This window comes from Pristiophorus japonicus, chromosome 9, assembly GCF_044704955.1.
Source record: "Pristiophorus japonicus isolate sPriJap1 chromosome 9, sPriJap1.hap1, whole genome shotgun sequence".
Lineage (NCBI taxonomy): Eukaryota > Metazoa > Chordata > Chondrichthyes > Pristiophoridae > Pristiophorus > Pristiophorus japonicus.
Window position 1 is genome coordinate 155,547,801 of NC_091985.1, and position 21,866 is coordinate 155,569,666.

General features: G+C 46.0%; 1 protein-coding gene across 1 annotated transcript in view; it reads right to left on the reverse strand.

The window, feature by feature from the left end:
* Nucleotides 1-2,806: 2,806 nt before the first annotated feature.
* The window catches only part of LOC139273941 (interphotoreceptor matrix proteoglycan 1), a 128,995-nt gene continuing 109,935 nt past the window's right edge, over nucleotides 2,807-21,866 (reverse strand). Inside the window, exons 21-24 of the mRNA XM_070891014.1 lie at nucleotides 19,632-19,842; nucleotides 9,016-9,186; nucleotides 8,671-8,860; nucleotides 2,807-2,866 (exon numbers count right to left, since the gene is read on the reverse strand). Of these exons, the coding sequence (XP_070747115.1) occupies nucleotides 2,807-2,866; nucleotides 8,671-8,860; nucleotides 9,016-9,186; nucleotides 19,632-19,842 (632 nt within the window). The remainder of the gene's footprint in view (nucleotides 2,867-8,670; nucleotides 8,861-9,015; nucleotides 9,187-19,631; nucleotides 19,843-21,866) is intronic.

A 21,866-nucleotide genomic window follows, 5' to 3' on the forward strand; every position in this document is an offset into this window, starting at 1 on the left:
GACTTCAGTCCTTCAAACACAAGACACATGCCCAACCTTCGCAGGGCAGCTAGGGAAGCGAGGGATGGGAAATAAATGAGGCCTTCCCTGCCTCGTCCTCTTTGCCCGCATCCCAAGAACAACATTTCTTCAAAATCGCTTGCGTTTATTTCCAATTCTCTAGTAACACTTTCCCTAACACAGAAGACTTTGCTCACTATGTGAAATTTGGAAACCTCAGGCATGGATTTAACTCTAAAGGAAGGGACAAATATTACCTTGACTACCCAACAGTTCCTATCTCCAAGAACTTTCTTCTTGCCAAAATGTCTCAATGTCGGGGGGAGGGAGGCGGTGGGGCGTTGGCGGGTAATATAGCATCACAAGCTAATTAATTGTAACCTTGGATGTGCTATGGCTTCTGGATTACATTGTGTACCTATAAGGCATTATTTGAAAGTTATTGTTGCACATATTAAAGTAGTGGAAAGGGGAGTTTGTTAATACATTAGGCATTTGTATCCTGAAATGCAGCTCATTTGATTCCATAATCCCGCTTTTTATGGCATTTCAGAATCGACTGATAATTGTCCGACTTCTCGTGACTGACTGCTAATAATACAACTGTCAGAGGGTACTGTATGGGGGTGGTGTAATTTATAGCTCCCCTAGTGGACTACTGCTGCACCTAGTGGACTACTGTGGTAATGCAACTACTGATGTATAACAAAGGGTCATGTGACAATCACATGATGACAGGTTTCTGTATTGTTGCCATCTTGTGTAGTGTCTTTGTTAGTGATGTTGTAAGAATATATCACATTGGCCACCAGGATAGGATTTCGGATTCCCTAGCTGAAATTTTTGTTGGTGGATGATCCAGCCAACCGACAGAGAGACTTTGAGAGCTTCTTTGCTTTGCAGAACAGTTAAAAATCCAAGGTAAATTACAAGCACACTTCGCTGAACTGCCAGAATGAGGATGTCTGCACCTATGGGAATAATAGGGCATTGGGTAAGTTCCATCGCGACCGAGTGACTTTCGGAGTGTATGTGAAGCGGCTAGAAATGTTTTTCACTATTGTCGAAGTCCCCGATGATGAAAACCATAACTGGGTGGTTTTAGAACGAAAATGGGCTATTTTCTTGACTGAAGCAGGCCCTGATGTGAATGAAATCCTGAAAAATGTGCTTGTTCCCATCAAGCCAAAGGTCATGCCATTGACGGAGACAGCACTACAGTCCTGAGCCCCTGGAAATTGCTGAAAGTTATCGTTTTGGAATACAAGATCAGTTAAATGATGAGCATATCAGAGAGTACATTGTAGCTTTAAAAAAGCTATCCATTCACTGTCATTTCGGACATTTTCAGGACCGAGCTTTGTGCGACCGCTTTGGTTGTGGGATGAAGAATGAAGCGATTAGAAGAAAGTTGTTGACAACCCGTAACTTGACTTTTGATTTTGCTTGTCAGACAGCTATGTCAATGAACATGGCAGACCAATATTTCTGAGAATTTTGTAGCATTTCCAGTCATCAGACAACCGAGGTGAATTGCCTGCAGATTAACAGAAAAAGGCAGTTGGGTCCCAAGATCTCAGCAACTGGCCAAGGTAACAGAGCATTGAAGTCATGCTATCAGTGCCTGGAACAACACATTGCTCAAAGGTGTCCATATGTGAAGGGAGAATATTTCTTCTGCAAGAAAACTGGGCATCTTGCGAAAGCGCGCTGACTGAAGGGTAAACCGATGTTCAAAGCTGGAATAGAAATCGCCAGACCCTACATCGCATCAAAGAGAAGCAACAGGATGAGGAGGTTCTGGAGACTCACGTCATCAGGAGTACAAGGGTATCTAACAACGATTCACAAAGTATCGTTATCCAAATAGATGTCGCAGGAACCAGGATACCTGTGGAAATCGACACTGGTGCATTCGTGAGCGTAGTACCGGATTCGCTATATCTCGACAAGTTGAGTGATTTTCCACTGGAAAAATTGAAGATAGAGCTGCGAGGCTACTCAGGAGAGCAAATTCCTGTGGTAGGATGTATCAGCACACAAATACAAGGATCAGTTTCAGAGCTTGCCTCTCATAGTGGTGGCAGGAGACAAGCCTGTCTTGATAGATAGAAATTGGTTGGGATAACTGAAGCTGGATTGGAGTGAGATTTTTTGTGTAGAAAAGAAATTGGCATCGAAAGATGACGTCATCAAGCAGTATCCGTGGTGTTCTGCGAAACAGGCAGTCTGATCCAAGGCTTCAAGGTGAGTGTCAGACTGTAGAAGGATGCTAGACCAGTTTACTGCAAGCCACGTCCCGTACCATACGCACTCAAGGAGAAAATTAGAACATCATCTCTAATATAGAAGTGTTCTATTTTTCATACATTGCTGAACTGCCAGTCACAGCTGAAGAGATTGGTAGAGCAACCAAATGTGGCCCAGTTATGTCAAAGGTGTATGACTGCATAGCAAATGGCTGGCCAAACCAGGTAACAGAGGAAGATATTCATCCATTCTTCATTTGTAGGAATGAATCGTCAGTGGATAAAGATTGTATCATGTGAGGTGCAAGAGTGGTTATACCAAATAAGTTCAGGTCCAAATTATTCGGAGATCTTCATGACCAGCACCTGGGAATGTGCTTGACCAAACGTTTTGCACGCAGTTACTTATGGTGGCCAGGTTTGGTAAAGATATAGAGTACATCATTAGTCAGTGTATGACATATAAATTGGTAAGCAAGAAATCACCATCAGTACTATTACAGCCATGGAAATGGCCTCCCAGGGTGTGGCAAAGATTACATGTAGATTTTGCTGAGCTAGAAGGACAGCAATTGTTCATTGTGATTAATAGCCATTCGAAGTAGGTAGAAGTATTTCTGATGCGGAAAATAACAAGTATAACACGAGATAATTTGCAAAGATTGTTTTCTTCATTTGGCCTCCCAGAAGAAATTGTGATAATGGGACAGTTCATGAGCAGAAACAGTTGTGAAATATACCAAGGTTCCATCGCACCACCCTGTTTCAAATGGTGCAGCAGAGCGCACTGTGCAAATTGTAAAACATGCCCTCATAAACCAGATGTTGGATCCAAATCCTAGGAAATGGCAGTTGTCGTTGGACCACAAATTAGCAAATTTTCTAATTAACGTATTGTAATACTCCTCATACAACTACTGTTAGAACACCAGCAGAGTTGTTTCTCAAACAACAGCCATGAACTAGGTTCTTGTTGTTAAAGCCAAACCTAGCACAATCAGTAGAAGAGAAACAATCAAAGCAGAAAGAGAATTATGTTAGAGGCAAAGAGAGAGAAGTGTGAAATTGGATCAGAAGGTTAGAGTGAAGAACCATCACCATAAATGGCTAAAGTGGTTACCAGGAAGAATAGTAAAGATATGTGGCCCTCGCACATATTTGGTCAAGATGTTTGATCATGGAAAGGTTAGGTTTGTTCACATTGATCATATTTTACCTACAGATGTGGAGTTGAAAGTTGGAATGATTTGATTATTTCTGACTCATCAGATAGTCTTATTACAAGTACAGTACCAGTAGCAAATCCTACATTAGATGTACTAGAAACAAGTCCAAGAGAAAGTCAGAATTTAAGTCCGAGTCCGAGTCAGGCACACAAACAGTCTGAAGTTGTAGAGTTCAAATGTAGATCAAGGGTTGCCCTTGGAGAAACACTCTCCTCAGGATCAGCCTAGAATGAGTCTAAGTACTAAAACAAGTTTGGAAAGTGCTGTTCAAAGGTATCCTCTTCGAAACAGAAAACCAGTGGTTAACTTTGATTTGTAAATATGGCAAAACAATTTGTCATGTGTATACCATGCAAGTTGTGTATGATGATTAATTTGTTATGATTACTTCTTCATTAAGGAGGGAGAAGTGTAATAGAACTTAGTGGACTACTGCTCCACCTAGTAGACTACTGTGGTAATGCAACTACTGATGAATCACAATAAAAGGTCATGTGACAAAGTCACATGACGACAGGTTTTTGTGTTGGAGCCATCTTGTGTAGTGTTTTTGTTAGTGATGTTGTAAAAATATATCACAGATGGGACTGCAGTTGTGTACATGGTTGGCAGCACAAAGTAGGTACACCCAAATGCATTTTGAAAAAAGAAAAACTGACACCTTTTCTCTTACAAATTTACGACGATTAGGAAAAATGGTTTGGTACTGGTTCCAGTTTTCCTGGGTTTTGAATCGTTCAACGCCTACCAAATTGTATTGGGCTTCACACCGCTTAGTTGAAACATGGCTGAATGGGATAGATTCACTGCACCAGCTGATCTTTTTCATATGTTTGTACATCTTCAGGGTTTCCCAAGGTGCTTCATTACCAATGAATTACTTTTGAAATGTAGTCACTGTTGTTATGTAGGCAATGTGTGTACAACAGCGACCCACAGACAGCCAATAAAATGAATGACCGGTTAACAAGAACATAAGAACCTAAGCATTATGAGCAGGAGTAGGCCATTCGGCCCCTCGAGCTTGCTCCTCCATTCAATGAGATCATGGCTGATCATCTACCTCAACTCCACTTTCCCACCTGATCTCCATATCCCTTGATTCCCTTAATATCCAAAAATCTATCGATCTTTGTCTTGAATATACTCAATGACTCAGTATTCACAGCTCTCTGGGGTAGAGAAATCCAAAGATTCACAACACTCTGAGTGAAGAAATTCCTCCTCATCTCAGATTTAAATGGCTGACCCCTTATCCTGAAACTATGCCCCCTAGTTCTGGACTTTCCAGCCAGGGGAAAGAACCTCTCAGCATCTACCCTAGATTTCCTGGAGTGCATAAGGGATGGTTTTCTAGACCAATATGTTGAGGAACCAACTAGGGGGGAGGCCATCTTAGACTGGGTGTTGTGTAATGAGAGAGGATTAATTAGCAATCTCGTTGTGCGAGGCCCCTTGGGGAAGAGTGACCATAATATGGTGGAATTCTACATTAGGATGGAGAATGAAACAGTTAATTCAGAGACCGTGGTTCAGAACTTAAAGAAGGGTAACTTTGAAGGTATGAGGCGTGAATTGGCTCGGATAGATTGGCGAATGATACTTAAGGGGTTGACTGTGGATGGGCAATGGCAGACATTTAGAGACTGCATGGATGAACTACAACAATTGTACATCCCTGTCTGGCGTAAAAATAAAAAAGGGAAGGTGGCTCAACCGTGGCTATCAAGGGAAATCAGGGTTAGTATTAAAGCCAAGGAAGTGGCATACAAATTGGCCAGAAATAGCAGTGAATCGGGGCACTGGGAGAAATTTAGAACTCAGCAGAGAAGGACAAAGGGTTGGATTAGGGCAGGGAAAATAGAGTACAAGAGGAAGCTTGCAGGGAACATTAAGACAGACTGAAAAAGCTTCTATAGATATGTAAAGAGAAAAAGGTTAGTAAAGACAAATGTAGGTCCCCTGCAGTCAGAATCAGCGGAAGTCATAATGGGGAACAAAGAAATGGCAGACCAATTGAACAAGTACTTTGGTTCGGTATTCACTAAAGAGGACACAAACAACCTTCCAGATATAAAAGGGGTCAGAGTGTCTAGTAAGAAGGAGGAACTGAGGGAAATCCTTATTAGTCGGGAAATTGTGTTGGGGAAATTGATGGGATTGAAGGCCGATAAATCCCCAGGGCCTGATGGACTGCAACCCAGAGTACGTAAGGAGGTGGCCTTGGAAATAGCGGATGCATTGACAGTCATTTTCCAACATTCCATTGACTCTGGATCAGTTCCTATGGAGTGGAGGGTAGCCAATGTAACCCCACTTTTTTAAAAAGAAGGGAGAGAGAAAACAGGGAATTATAGACCAGTCAGCCTGACATCAGTAGTGGGTAAAATGATGGAATCAATTATTAAGGATGTCATAGCAGCGCATTTGGAAAGAGGTGACATGATAGGTCCAAGTCAGCATGGATTTGTGAAAGGGAAATCATGCTTGACAAATCTTCCGGAATTTTTTGAGGATGTTTCCAGTAGAGTGGACAAGGGAGAACCAGTTGATGTGGTATATTTGGACTTTCAAAAGGCTTTCGACAAGGTCCCACACAAGAGATTAATGTGCAAAGTTAAAGCACATGGGATTGGGGGTGGTGTACTGACGTGGATTGAGAACTGGTTGGCAGACAGGAAGCAAAGAGTAGGCGGAAATGGGTACTTTTCAGAATGGCAGGCAGTGACGAGTGGGGTACCGCAAGGTTCTGTGCTGGGGCCCCAGCTGTTTACATTGCACATTAATGATTTAGATGAGGGGATTAAATGTAGTTTCTCCAAATTTGCGGATGACACTAAAGGGGTGGCAGTGTGAGCTGCGAAGAGGATGCTATGAGGCTGCAGAGTGACTTGGATAGGTTCGGTGAGTGGGAAAATGCATGGCAGATGAAGTATAATGTGGATAAATGTGAGGTTATCCACTTTGGTGGTAAAAACAGAGAGACAGACTATTATCTGAATGGTGACAGATTAGGAAAAGGGGAGGTGCAACGAGACCTGGGTGTCATAGTACATCAGTCATTGAAGATTGGCATGCAGGTACAGCAGGCAGTTAAGAAGGCAAATGGCATGTTGGCCTTCATAGCGAGGGGATTTGAGTACAGTGGCAGGAGGTGTTACTACAGTTGTACAGGGCCTTGGTGAGGCCACACCTGGAGTATTGTGTACAGTTTTGGTCTCCTAACTTGAGGAAGGACATTCTTGCTATTGAGGGAGTGCAGCGAAGGTTCACCAGACTGATTCCTGGGATGGCGGGACTGACATATCACGAAAGACTGGATCAACTAGGCTTGTATTCACTGGAGTTCCGAAGAATGAGAGGGGATCTCATAGAAACGTTTAAAATTCTGACAGGTTTAGACAGGTTAGATGCAGGAAGAATGTTCCCAGTGTTGGGGAAGTCCAGAAGCAGGGGTCACAGTCTAAGGATAAGGGGTAAGCCATTTAGGACCGAGATGAGGAGAAACTTCTTCACCCAGAGAGTGGTGAACCTGTGGAATTCTCTACCACAGAAAGTTGTTGAGGCCAATTCACTAAATATATTCAAAAGGGAGTTAGATGTAGTCCTTACTACTCAGGGGATCAAGGGGTATGGTGAGAAATCAGGAATGGGGTACTGAAGTTGCATGTTCAGCCATGAACTCATTGAATGGCGGTGCAGGCTCGAAGGGCCGAATGCCCTACTCCTGCACCTATTTTCTATGTTTTTATGTTTACCCTGTCAATCCCCCTCAGAATCTTGTATGTTTCAATGTGATCACCTCTCATTTTTCTAATCTCCAGAGCGTATCGGCCCAATCTACACAATCTCTCCTCATAGGACAACCCTCACAACCCAGGAAGCAATCTTGTAAACCTTTGTTGCGCCGCCTTTAAGGCAAGTATATCCTTCCTCAGATAAGGAGACCAAAACTGTGCACAGTGCTCCAAGTGTGGTCTCACCAAAGCCCTATACAATTGTGCTTTTTGGTCAAGTTCTTCAGTACAAAGACGGAACATAAGAACATAAGATATAAGGCCCCTCGACCCTGCTCCACCACTCAATAAGACCATGGCTGATCTGATCTTGTGCTCAGTTCAATTTCCCCGCCAGATCCCCATAAACTTTGATTCCCTTATCTTTCAAAAATCTGTCTATCTCCACCTTCAATATATTCAATGACCCAGCCTCCACAGCTCTCTGGGGAAGAGAACTCCAAAGATTCACGAACCTCAGGGAAGAAATTCCTCCTCATTTCTGTTTTAAATGGGCGACCCCTTTTTCTGAAACTATGCCCCCTAATTCTAGATTTCCCCATGAGGGGAAACATCCTCTCTGCATCTACCCTGTCAAGCCCCCTCAGAATCTTCTATGTTTCAATAAGATCACCTCTCAGTCTTCTAAACTCCAATGAGTACAGGTCCAACCTGCTTAACCTTTCTTCATAAGACAACCCCTTCATCTCAGGAATCAACCTTGTGAACCTTCTCTGATTGGCACAAGAGATATTTATTCTTTCTCAGATAGCCTACACTCGTGTTTGTTTTGTACGGCACTTGGTAATTAAGTAATTTGTGTCAAAGTCTGGCAGCAGTTTAGAGGATTTATTTTCAATGTGAATCTACAGCTGCCTCTCACTGCTTTATAGAAAGGTCACTAAGTGTCACTTTGGAGGCATGACTTAAAGATGTTCTCGTCATGCACTCGGGTCCAATGCCATCCCGTCTGTACGATAAGCAAAAATAACTTCAATGGATTTAAAATGGAAAAAGTACTCAATAAAGGAAAAAGAAAGAAGAGTTGAAAGTGAGTTGGGAATCCCTGGCCAAAGACAGCCCTAAATGAAGGAAGTGCATCCAGGAGGGCGTTGAGCACCTTGAGTCCCATCGCCGAGAGCATGCAGAAATCAAGCGCAGGCTGCGGAAAGAGCGTGCGGCAAACCTGTCCCACCCACTCTCTTCTCTCAATGACAATCTGTCCCATCCGTGACAGGGACTGTGGTTCTCGTATTGGACTGTTCAGCCACCTAAGGACTCATTTTAAGAGTAGAAGCAAGTCTTCCTCGATTCCAAGGGACTGCCTATGATGATGATGATGATGATGATGATGATAATGATGGTCAATGCAGAAAAAGAAAAAGGTGTAGTTTAAAAAAAAAGAGTTGATTCAGTTACCTCTTTGCTAAAGTTTACATGTTCAAGCATTTCTTTTAACTCTTGAGGGGGTGCTGCAACAGCAGTGGTGGTGCTTGAACAGCAAGGCATGCTGGAAGAGTCCGTTGGTTGTCGATAGTCAACTGCCCATGGCTCATCGTGTTCAAAGGCTGGATTAACGCTCGCCTTGCTCTCGATGCCATAGACGTGTCTAAGTTACAGAACACATTGCCAATTCCTCAAACATTTATCAAAAAAAATCTTAGAAAAAGAAAAAAAAGAGTTTCAAAATGTAAGAGAAAGGGGAAAAAAAAAAGCCTTTGAAAGAAAGAAAAATTTGGAAAAAGTTTTGAATAAAAGGCTTACAGTAAATTATTCGGCGGTTTGTGGAATATCTTTGGCAGGATGAGAGTCGCAGACGAAGCAAGGAGCAACAAACCAAAAATGGACACCACGGTAACCATGGCAATTAGCGGCTCGGACTCGAGCTCCGCGCAGTGCTCACCTCGATACACCCAGTCAGAATCTACGTGGCACCTGGAATTTAGAAAATGAGAATTATCTGGATAAAATACCATGGTGTTTAGCAGTGCCTGCTGAAACAGGCCCTGCCTCTGGAAAATAAATCATGCCCAGGTATACAACTGGCTTCGGATCGGGGCAACGTACCACGTGGCTTTGTTTATTGGTATTGCACAGTATACTGTGTCGCCAGTTGAGTGTTAAGAGACCCATCTGTCACATGATCAAAAATTGAGTTAGCTTTCTGCGTAAAAAGCACCTTGGGCCCTGAAAGGTGCTATACTGTATCACAAAAACAACTTGTTTTTATATAGAAACAGAGAAAATAGGTGCAGGAGTAGGCCATTCGGCCCTTCGAGCCTGTACCACCATTCAATAAGATCATGGCTGATCATTCACCTCAATACCCCTTTCCTGCTTTCTCTCCATACCCCTTGATCCCTTTAGCCGTAAGGGCCATATCTAACTCCCTCTTGAATATATCCAATGAACTGGCATTAACAACTCTCTGCGGTAGGGAATTCCACAGGTTAACAACGCTCTGAGTGAAGAAGTTTCTCCTCATCTCAGTCCTAAATGGCTTACCCCTTATCCTTAGACTATGCCCCCTGGTTCTGGACTTCCCCAACATCGGGAACATTCTTCCTGTAAATGTCAACAATTGTAATTAAGTGCTGTTCAGAGGGCATTGTCATTTATTTAAAATTTTGTACATCGACAACAATACAAGGAATCAGTGAGTGTAGATGAACGGAGTAGGATGCAAGAGCAGTTCCGTCAGAATTTTATATATTTCTATGAAATCTCCTCACATCCATCTAAACTCCAGTGAATACAGGCCGAGTGAATCCAGTCTCTCCTCATATGTCAGTCCTGCCATCCCGGGAATCAGTTTGGTGAACCTTCGCTGCACTCCCTCAATAGCAAGAACGTCCTTCCTCAGATTAGGAGACCAAAACTGAACACAATATTCCAGGTGAGGCCTCACTAAGGCCCGATACAACTGCGGTAAGACCTCCCTGCTCCTATACTCAAATCCCCTAGCTATGAAGGCCAACATACCATTTGCCTTCTTCACCGCCTGCTGTACCTGCATGCCAACTTTCAATGACTGATGTACCATGACATCCAAGTCTCGTTGCACCTCCCTTTTCCTAACCTGCCATCATTCAGATAATAGTCTGTCTCTCTGTTTTTGCCACCAAAGTGGATAACCTCACATTTATCCACATTATACTGCATCTGCCATGCATTTGCCCACTCGCCTAACCTGTCCAAGTCACCCTGCAGCCTCTTGGCATCCTCCTCACAGCTCACACCGCCACCCAGCTTAGTGTCGTCTGCAAACATTCTAGAAGATTTGTCAAGCATGATTTCCCTTTCATAAATCCATGCTGACTTGGACCGATCCTGTCACTGCTTTTCAAATGTGCTGCTATTTCATCTTTATTAATTGATTCCAACATTTTTCCTACTACTGATGTCAGGCTAACCGGTCTATAATTCCCTGTTTTCTCTCTCCCTCCTTTCTTAAAAAGTAGTGTTACATTAGCTACCCTCCAGTCCATAGGAACTGATCCAGAGTCGATAGACTGTTGGAAAATGATCACCAATGCATACACTATTTCTAGGGCCATTCCTTAAATACTCTGGGATACAGACTATCAGGCCACGGGGATTTATCGGCCTTCAATCCCATCAATTTATCTAACACAATTTCCCACCTAATAAGGATTTCCTTCAGTTCCTCCTTCTCACTAGATCCTCGGTCCCCTAGTATTTCCAGAAGGTTATTTGTGTCTTCCTTCGTGAAGACAGAACCAAAGTATTTGTTCAACTGGTCTGCCATTTCTTTGTTCCCTATTATAAATTCACCTGAATCTGACTGCAAGGGGCCTACATTTGTCTTCACTAATCTTTTTCTCTTCACATATCTATAGAAGCTTTTGCAGTCAGTTTTTATGTTCCCAGCAAGCTTCCTCTCATACTCTATTTTCCCCCTCCTAATTAAACCCTTTGTCCTCCTCTGCTGAATTATAAAATTCTCCCAGTCCTCAGGTTTGGTACTTTTTCTGGCCAATTTATATGCCTCTTTCTTGGATTTAACACTATCCTTAATTTCCCTGTTAGCCACGGTTGAGCCACCTTCCCCGTTTTATTTTTACTCCAGACAAGGATGTGCAATTGTTGAAGTTCATCCATGTGATCTTTAAATGTTTGCCATTGCCTATCCACCGTCAACTCTTTAAGTATCATTCGCCAATCTATTCTAGCCAATTCACGTCTCATACCATCGAAGTTACCTTTCCTTAAGTTCAGGACCCTAGTCTCTGAATTAACTGTGTCACCCTCCATCTTAATAAAGAATTCTACCATATTCTGGTCACTCTTTCCCAAAGGGCCTTACACAACAAGATTGCTAATTAGTCCTTTCCCATTACACATCACCCAGTCTAGGATGGCCAGCCGTCTAGTTGGTTCCTCGACATATTGGTCTAGAAAACCATCCCTAATACATTCCAGGAAATCCTCCTCCACCGCATTGCTACCAGTTTGGTTAGCCCAATCAATATGTAGATTAAAGTCGCCCATGATAACTGCTGTACCTTTATTGCACGCTTCCCTAATTTCTTGTTTGATGCTGTCCCCAACCTCACTACTACTGTTTGGTGGTCTGTACACAACTCCCACTAGCGTTTTCTGCCCTTTAGTATTCCGTAGCTCCACCCATACCGATTCCACATCATCCAAGCTGATGTCCTTCCTTACTATTGTGTTAATTTCCTCCTTAACCAGCAACGCTACCCCACCTCCTTTTCCTTTCTGTCTATCCTTCCTGAATGTTGAATACCTCTGAATGTTGAGATCCCAGCCTTGGTCACCCTGGAGCCATGTCTCCGTGATGCCAATTACATCATATTCATTAATAGCTGCCTGCGTAGTTAATTCGTCCAACTTATTACGAATACTCCCTCGCATTGAGGCACAGAGCCTTCAGGCTTGTCTTTTTAACACATTTCGTCCTTTTAGGATTTTGCTGTAATGTGGCCCTTTTTGCCTTGGGTTTTTCTGCCCTCCACTTTTACTTTTCTTCTTTCTAACGCCTTTAATGTAGTGAAATGTCCCAAGGCGCTTCACAGGAGTATTGAATATGAGATTTTTAAAAATTTGACATCGAGCCACATAAGGAGAAATCAGGGCGGGTCAAAAAGATAAGTTTTAAGGAGCGTCTTGAAGGAGGAAAGAGAGGTAGAGAGGCGGAGAGGTTTAGGGAGGGAGTTCCAGAGCTTGGGGCCCAGGCAGCTGATGGCACAGACACCAATGGTTGAGCGATTATAATCAGGGATGCTCAGGGGGGCAGAATTAGAGGGGTGTAGACATCTCGGGGGAGTTTGTGGGGCTGGAGGAGATTACAGAGATTGGGAGGGGCGAGGCCATGGATGGATTTAAAGATAAAGATGAGAATAAATACAAGTTGTTGTTGTAAATTCAACATTAAAGAGGGAGTGTCAACATCAGGACCCATTTTGAACTTCAAATTGTTTAGAATAATTAACATTTACTGCTTTTGATTTTATCCTGTCAGTTTCTGTTTAAACTATTACCCTTGAAGGTGTGATGTGCAGTAAGGTGAGTGATGATGTCTCTCTACAGCACCAAGTCGTGAGCTTATTCATTCAAGGCTTATTCTTGGCTGGAACATTTTAAAATTGGGAAAGCAGGGGAAGGCCCGAGACCCATCATGCAGAGCAGCGCCAAGATCGAAAGGACACATGAGAAGATGGCGTTAATTGGAAAGCAGCAATGAGGTGACAACAATTCTCAGTTTTAGGAGGAGGAAAGAAAGACTGAGGGAGCTGAGGAGTGCCGCAGTTTGAGGTCCCAGGATAAAAAAAAGATGGGGTGGCAGGCTGCCAATTGGCGGCCCGGCCGAACCCGGGGGCATAATTGTCCGCCCGACCTAGCCGTTGGCCAACAAAAAATAACATGGAGTCGCTGGCAGCGCCACCTCCCCTTTAAGGGCGGCCGTGCCACCCAACCACAGAGAGTGTACCAACAGCAGACGGGGAAATTTTCCACGGGGCAATTTCGGGAAGGGGTCGGCTCCGGTCAATAAGAGGTCGGCGCGTGCACATCGTGGCAGGAAAACAGGCACGGCGGTCCCCTACTGCGCTCCAGAACTGAGGACGGGCAGTATCCAAAATGGCGGTCGCTCTGCGGAGACTCGGCGGCCAGGCCTTCTGGAAAGGGGCAACTTCCGCCCCTCAATTTCAGCAGCGGAGGATAAATAGCACGTAGGACTGAAATGGGGATCATACATCAGCTGACCAGCTTTCTCTCGTGTCCTCGAGAGTAAGAAATGTGCTGGAGGAGCCCCCTCCCTCAGGTATGGGGACCATCTTCATGTCTTGGAGAGACTAGGAGGGTTAAGTGTGGTTTAGGGGCAAGATGTGTATCACAAGGAAACCAAGCTTCTTAGAGGCAGCTTTAGCAATGGAAGAGATGTGGGAGTTGGAGTTGAGATACGAGGAGCTAGTAAGGCCAAGAATGTTGATGGATGGAGAAACCAGGGCTGGAAGCCTCCAAGGTAAGAGGTGGGAAGTGTTGCTCACACATGACACGTAAAGAAATAAAAGAACCAAGATTCTCACTACCCCGTTGATGGTGGATACTAAGAAGTCAGAAACAAACCTGATATGTCCTTACTGTAAAGTATAAATGCACACGAGGCCCATGCTTGAGAGAAGGTCACTCTGTGACTCTAACCTTTATTAGCCAGCACTCAAGTGATGAAGGTGGGTGGAGCTTCCCCTTTTATACCTGAAAGTCCAGGTTAGGAGTGTCTCCCACAAGTTCACCACCTAGTGGTCACTGTTTCACAGTGTACAACTTAGGTCAGTTTATACATGGGTTACAATGATGGTTGAATACATGACATCACCTCCCCCCCAAAGTCTTATTGGGATCACAGGTTGAGTCTCTCTGGTGGTTTACATTCCCTTGTAGAGCGCCTGAGTTGGGGCTCCAGTTGTAGGGCGCTGGCTGTTCGCGGTGCCTCAGGACAGTCCGGACTGCCTACAGTGACTGGGCTCTCCTCCCTTTGGTTCCGGTGTTCGGTCACCTGTGGTGGAGTGAACTCTATATCGTGTTCTTCCTCTGCTTCTTCTATGGGGTTGCTGAACCTCCTTTTTGTTTGATCCACATGTTTGCGGCAGATTTGTCCATTGGTAAGTTTAACTACCAGAATCCTATTCCCCTCTTTGGCAATCACAGTGCCTGCGAGCCATTTGGGCCCTGCAGCGTAGTTGAGCACAAAGACAGGGTCATTGACATTGATACCTCGCGCCCTCGCATTCCTGTCATGGTAGTCACATTATGACTGATGCCTGCTCTCGACAATTTCTTTCATGGTGGGGTGTATAAGGGCTAACCTGGTTTTGAGCGTCCTTTCTATTAGCAGCTCAGCGGGTGGAACCCCTGTGAGCGAGTGTGGTCGGGATCTGTAGGCAACAGGAGGTGTGATAAGCGGCTTAATAGGGAACCCCCATGGATTCTGAGCATCCCCTGTTTGATTATCTGCACTGCTCGTTCCGCCTGGCCGTTTGAGGCCGGCTTGAACGGTGCAGTTCTAACATGGTTAATTCCATTGCCTGTCATGAAGTCCTGGAATTCAGTGCTTGTGAAGCACGGGCCATTGTCGCTGACCAAGACATCCAATCGTCCATGGGCAGTGAACATTGCCCGTAGACTTTCTACCGTGGCAGAGGATGTGCTTGAATTTAAAATGGCACATCCGATCCATTTGGAGTAGGCATGTACTACAACCAAAAACATTTTTCTCATGAAAGGACCTGCGTAATCCACATGGATGCGTGACTATGGCTTGGCGGGCCAGGACCAAGGGCTAAGGGGGGCTTCCCTGGGCGCATTGCCTAGCTGGGCACACATGTTGCACTTGCGAACACAAAGTTCCAAGTCTGTGTCTATCCCTGGCCACCAAACGTGTGACCTGGCAATTGCCTTCATCATGACAATGCCCGGGTGCTCATTGTGGAGTTCTCTGATGAACACCTCTCTGCCCATCTGGGGCATGACTATACGGTTTCCCCACAGTAGGCAATCGGCCTGAATCGAGAGTTCATCCCTGCGCCTGTGAAATGGTTTAAATTCCTCAGGGCATGCCCCATACGTGGCTGCCCAGTCCCCATTCAGGACACATTTCTTGACTAAAGAAATACGTAGCGGGTCTCTATTTGTCCAGACTTTAATCTGACGGGCTGTCACGGGTGAGCCTTCGCTTTTGAAAGCTTCAACAGCTATGACCATCTCAGCAGCATGCTCGGTAACCCCCTCAGTGGTGGCTAGTGGGAGCCTGCTGAGTGCATCGGCGCAGTTTTCGGTGCCCGGTCTGTGTCGAATTGTGTAGTCATAGGCAGCTAACGTGAGTGCCCACCTCTGTATGTGGGCCGATGCGTTTGCATTTATGGCCTTGTTGTCAGCCAAAAGGGACGTTAGGGGTTTGTGATTGGTCTCCAGCTCAAATTTCCTGCCAAACAGGTACTGGTGCATTTTCTTAACTGCATATACACATGCAAGCACCTCCTTTTCTACCATCCCGTAGCCCCTTTATGCCTGGGACAGACTTCTGGAGGCATAAGCTACCGGCTGTAACTGACCCTTGGCATTAACATGCTGCAACACACACCCGACCCCATAGGACGACGCATCGCACGTTAAAACAGGTTTCTTACATGGGTCATATAGCGTTAACAGATTGTTGGAACATAACAAATTGCGTGCTCTATTAAAAGCCCTTTCCTGGCTGTCCCCCCAGACCCATTCGCGACCTTTGCGTAGGAGCACGTGTACGGCTCTAACAGCGTGCTGAATTTGGGAAGAAAGTTACCAAAATAGTTCAGGAGCCCCAGGAACGAACGCAGCTCCATCGTGTTACGGGGTCTGGGTGCTCTCTGGATTGCTTCCGTCTTGGATGCAGTAGGTCTGATCCCGTCTGCTGCTACCCTCATCCCCAGGAATTATATCTCTGGAACTAGGAAGACGCACTTCGCCTTTTTCTGCCACAGCCCTACCCGATCCAGTCTGTGTAGCACCTCCTCCAGGTTGTGGAGGTGTTCTTCAGTATCGCGACCCGTGATGAGGATGTTGTCTTGAAAAACCACCTTCCTTGCAATCGACTTGAGGAGGCTTTCCATATTTCGTTGAAAGATCGTGGCGGCTGAACGAATCCCGAACGGACATCTGTTGTACTCAAACAACCCCTTGTGTGTTGTGATGGTGGTCAGCTTCTTCAACTCACTCGCCAGCTCCTGGGTCATGTAAGCTGAGGTCAGGTCCAATTTTGAAAAAAGTTTGCCACCGGATAGCGTCGCAAAGAGGTCCTCCGCTCTCGGTAGCGGGTACTGGTCTTGGAGTGACACCCGATTGATGGTGGCCTTGTAATCACCACATATCCTGACCGACCCATCCGCCTTGAGCACCGGCACAATCGGGCTCGCCGAGTCACTGAATTCGACTGGCGAGCTGATGCCTTCCCTCAGCAGGCAGTCCAATTCGCATTCTATCTTTTCCCGCATCACATACGGCACCGCTCTGGCCTTGTGGTGTACTGGCCTGGCATCCGGGTTTATGTGAATCACTACCTTGGCCCCCATGAAAGTGCCAATGCCGGGTTGAAATAGTGAGTCAAATTTGTCCAGGACCTGTGAGCATGATACTCGCTCCACAGAAGAAATTTCATTGACATCGCTCCATTTCCAGTTCATGACAGCAAGCCAACTCCTCCCCAGGAGTGCGGGACCGTCCCTAGGACAATCCAGAGTGGCAACCTGTGCTCCGAATCTTTGTGGGTTACGACTACCGTGGCGCTGCCTAGCACCGGAATGATCTGCTTTGTGTATGTCCGTAGCTGTGCGTCAATCGGCGATAATTTTGGCCTCCTGGCCTTGGACGCCTACAACTTTTCTAACGGTTTGATACTCATCAGGGACTGACTGGCCCCTGTATCTAGCTCCATTGATACTGGGATGCCATTGAGGAGCACTTTCATCATTATCGATGGCGTCCTGGTGTATGAACTGTATACGTGCTCCACATGAGCTCACTGAACTTCAGCTTCCAGCGATTTCCCCCAGTGTCCATTTGGCCCGGTAGAGCTTACATCGGGCCCGTCCTCCTCGTACATCAATCTGGCTGCAGGCTTCCTGCACATACGTGCCAAGCGACCGCTGATGTTGCAATTTCTGCAGTTATATTGCTAATACCTGCAAGCTCTGGCTGGGTGTGTGCCTCCACACCTCCAACATGAGCCGTTGTTGGAAACAAAGGGTCCATTACCAGTCGATCGTCTCTGACTGTCTCTGTAACTGTCCTTAAACGCACCATTAACAGGTGTAGATGGCCCCATTACTGGCCGTATTGTCCCTTGCGATGGCGTGAATCGCCGTTCAGCTAGCCATTGTCTCTGTTGAAGTCCCCCTCTGGGTTCGACTGCATGTTGGGGCATGTCATATTGCCCCTGTCTGCCTGGAGAACTGTGTGCCTCGTTAACAATGTTGACTCCCTGTCCATTTGCTGCATTTGAGCCCAGATTTTTGTCAAACATCATTCTGGTCTCTTCCTCCCCTGAGATAAAAGTCTGGGCCATCAAGGCCGCCTCCAGGGTCAAGTCTTTGGTCTCAATCAGTTTCCTGAAAACCCCAGTGTGCCCGATGCCCTCAATAAAAAAGTCTCGCAGCATCTCCGCTCTGCATGCATCTGGGAACTTACATAGGCTCGCCAGTCGCCGGAGATCTGCCACGAAGTCTGGAACGCTTTGCCCTTCTCGCTGCTGGTGTGTGTAAAACCAGTGTCTCGCCATGTGCATGCTGCTCGCTGGTTTGAGGTGTTCCCCGATTAACTTACTGAGCTCTTCAAACCTCTTGTCCGCCGGCTTCTCTGGCGCTAGAAGGTCCTTCATCAGGGAGTACGTCCTGGATCCACAAACCGTCAGGAGATGAGCCCTGCGTTTGTCGGCCGAATCCTATCCCAGCCATTCCTTAGTGACGAAACTTTGCTGTAGTCTCTCAATAAAATCGGCCCAATCATCACCAACACAGTACCTCTCGTCTGTGCTGCTAGTGGCCATGCTCGCGTGGTTTAAATCCCAGTTTCTCGTCGCCAATGATATGTCCTTACTGTACAGTATAACTGCACACGAGGCCCATACTTGAGAGAAGATCACTCTGTGACTCAAATCTTTAGTCACCAGCACTCAAGTGATGAAGGTGGGTGGAGCTTCCCCTTTTGTACCTGAAAGTCCAGGTTAGGAGTGTCTTCCATAAGTTCACCACCTAGTGATCATTGTTCTCACAGCGTACAACTTAGGTCAGTTTATACATGGGTTACAATGATGGTTGAATACATGACAAAACCATTGAACAAGAGGACCGAAGTTTGTGAGCACAGGGCATGCAATCTGAAGAAAGTTTATGATAAGCTGAGTCATCAGCAAAAGATTAAATATGATGATGAATTGAGCAAGAAGGAACAGACTAGAACAGATGAGAGAATGAGTTAATGGAAAAAACAGTCATCAGCACGAGCACAGATAGTGATTTGAGCAGAAGCAGGACAGCCATGTAGCGGCCGCAGTGAGGGAAGTAATGTCCACCTCGGGTAAGTGTGATTGTTTTTTCTTTTATTTTTTGCGATTTATGTTGTGGTAATGTGGGCTATGTATTGGGAAATATTAAATTATTGGTGTTTTTTTTCCTCCCCCAGGCGCTTCTCAGAACGCTCCGAGGACGGTTGTTTAGCTCAGGATTTTCGTTTGCTCAGCCGGCCTAGTGCCCTAAGAGAGTTGTATAACCCTTCCCTTATCGCTCTGCCCTACACTCAGGGCCCAGCGGCCCAATTTTGCTGATTGAGGCGCAAACCTTTTACAGGCAGTATCAGGACCGCCCCACCGCCATTAACGCCCCCGAAATCCTAAAAGCTGAAAATCCAGCCCGAGGGCTTTACTCTGGGGTAAATCTTTTGGTTGAACATAAGAACATAAGAAACAGGAGCAGGAGTAGGCCATACGGCCCCTCGAGCCTGCTCCGCCATTTAATACGATCGTGGCTGATCTGATCATGGACTCAGCTCCACTTCCCCGACCGCTCCCCATAACCCCTTATCCCCTTATCATTGAAGAAACTATCTATTTCTGTCTTAAATTTATTCAATGTCCTGGCTTCCACAGCTCTCTGAGGCAGCGAATTCCACAGATTTACAACCCTCTGAGAGAAGAAATGCTTCCTCATTTCTGTATTACCTCACCTCAGGTCAGGACAAGGCAGTGCCAAAGGATTCCAGGCTTTCATGAAGCCGACACCTTTAAGACCCGGACAACCTTCTTTACTTGTACATTTTTCTTGGGACTCGCACATAGACACGCGTCCCCCCCACATGTCACAAACCTGCAGACAGCTCCCTTCTCTCGATCTATTTCGCATTTGCCGTTGTTGAGGCAATAGTTTGGTCTGAGGCTGCAGACACTCTGACAGGGCAGTCCGTCCACACTGACATAACCAGGGTAGCACACGCACTGGGCTTCTCTTGTCCGCCTGTTCATTCGACACTCGGAGAACTCATTGCACGCCTGGAACTTACATGTGTCGGCTTGGTCAGCTGAAAGCAGATTCCAGATTAGTCCAACTGATTTAAACATTTCAACTGAGTTAGCATTTCCGCACCTGTAATGTATTTGCTTAAGAATTCATAGCAACACATTGCTATTAAGAACTAGTTGGTTTATTAGCAAAAGGTTTAACAATCATACTACACATTACAGCATCGAAGCACTGACCACACTTGATCAGCTCCTCTGGACAGGCCACATTGTTCGCATGCCAGACACGAGACTCCCAAAGCAAGCGCTCTACTCGGAGCTCCTTCACGGCAAGCGAGCCAAAGGTGGGCAGAGGAAACGTTACAAGGACACCCTCAAAGCCTCCCTGATAATGTGCAACATCCCCACCGACACCTGGGAGTCCCTGGCCAAAGACCGCCCTAAGTGAAGGAAGTGCATCCGGGAGGGCGCTGAGCACCTCGAGTCTCATCGCCGAGAGCATGCAGAAACCAAGCGCAGGCAGCGGAAAGAGCGTGCGGCAAACCAGTCCCACCCACCCTTACCCTCAACGACTATCTGCCCCACCTGTGGCAGGGACTATGGCTCTCGTATTGGACTGTTCAGCCACCTAAGAACTCATTCTAAGAGTGGAAGCAAGTCTTCCTCGATTCTGAGGGACTGCCTATGATGATGATGATGATGATGATGATGACATTACAGTTCATCCACCTAGCTCTCAACCACCTGCCTCATCGTGGATCCCCTGAACCCAACTGGCTGGGGTTTTATTGAGTCTTGTGAACATCACGTGACTGGATAAGCCACTTATAACTATTTTAAAGTAACTTTAAATGAAGTGGCCCTTTTTTCTTTAAGGGTGCCAAAAACCATAAATTAATAATGGAACATTAAATTAACAGCTCTATAAATTTGTGAGCATACTCACGGGTGCATACATTACAACACCCTTCACACTATAATCAGGGCCATTATTGGACACTATTGTGTAGATAAGGGTCGCCAACTCTGGTTGGACATGTTCCTAGAGGTATCATCACATGACACCTGATCTCCAACAGCCCCGCCCCCATGTTGCCGCCATTGGTCACCAGACATGTCGATCCTCGCTGTGCACCACCTTCCTATACCAATTGGAAAGCAAACTGAATCTTCATTGCCCGATTAGATGCTTTTTAACTGTTAGTGAAACAACTTTTTCCCCCATCTCCAGTAGTTTTATAATGAATAAACAAAAGTGATCAAGGAAAATAAAACAAAATTGACTTAATGGCCCTATGACTTTTTTCTCCTGGCTTGCTCACAGCAGTGTCCTGGGGATCATTCTTCCATTCCTGGAGATTCCAGACCAATGCTGGAGGGTTGCCAGCCTCATGCAGATATATTGCTATGGGTCTGGTGACTTTTCACGTCCATATATGGTCTTCACCGTGATGGAACCACTGGTGGGAAATAAAACCCTCTGCACTTGTTACTGCTATTTTGAGATTTTGATTATGGTCTCAACAGTCTCGCAGGTTGGCGATGACTGGGACCTCCCAGAATACATTGCTTCTCCTAAACTATTTTAGACAGAATTCCTGATTTTATTCTTTGACTGGTACCATTACACTCATTGCTGCATTCACTCTGTTTAACTAATAGTAACTTGTGGCACCTCAGTCTATTTGTTTCCTGCACATCGACACACAGGGGTCGAAATTGCCCCTTCCGATAAGGCCTCTGACTGCCGGCAAGCAGCGGCCACAGGGCTGTGCAGAATGGCTGCTGACTCTCCGTGGAGGGGCCGCCATTTTGTAAATCGCCCTTCCTCAGGAGCGGAGTCTGGGACCGTCCCGACTCGGTGTGCATGCGCCGACCCCTTACCATCAGGCGGGGACCCCCTCGCGAAATTGCCCGTGGGAGCGGTGCTGACGCAGGCCGGTGCCTCCGGCAGCTTTTGCTGTCGGCGCCCTCTCTCTGTGACATGGCGGCATGGCCGCCCTTAAAGGGGAGGTGGCGCTGCCATCTACGCCATTTTTGTTTCGTCGGCCGACTGCCGGGTCAGGTCGACAATTATGGCCGC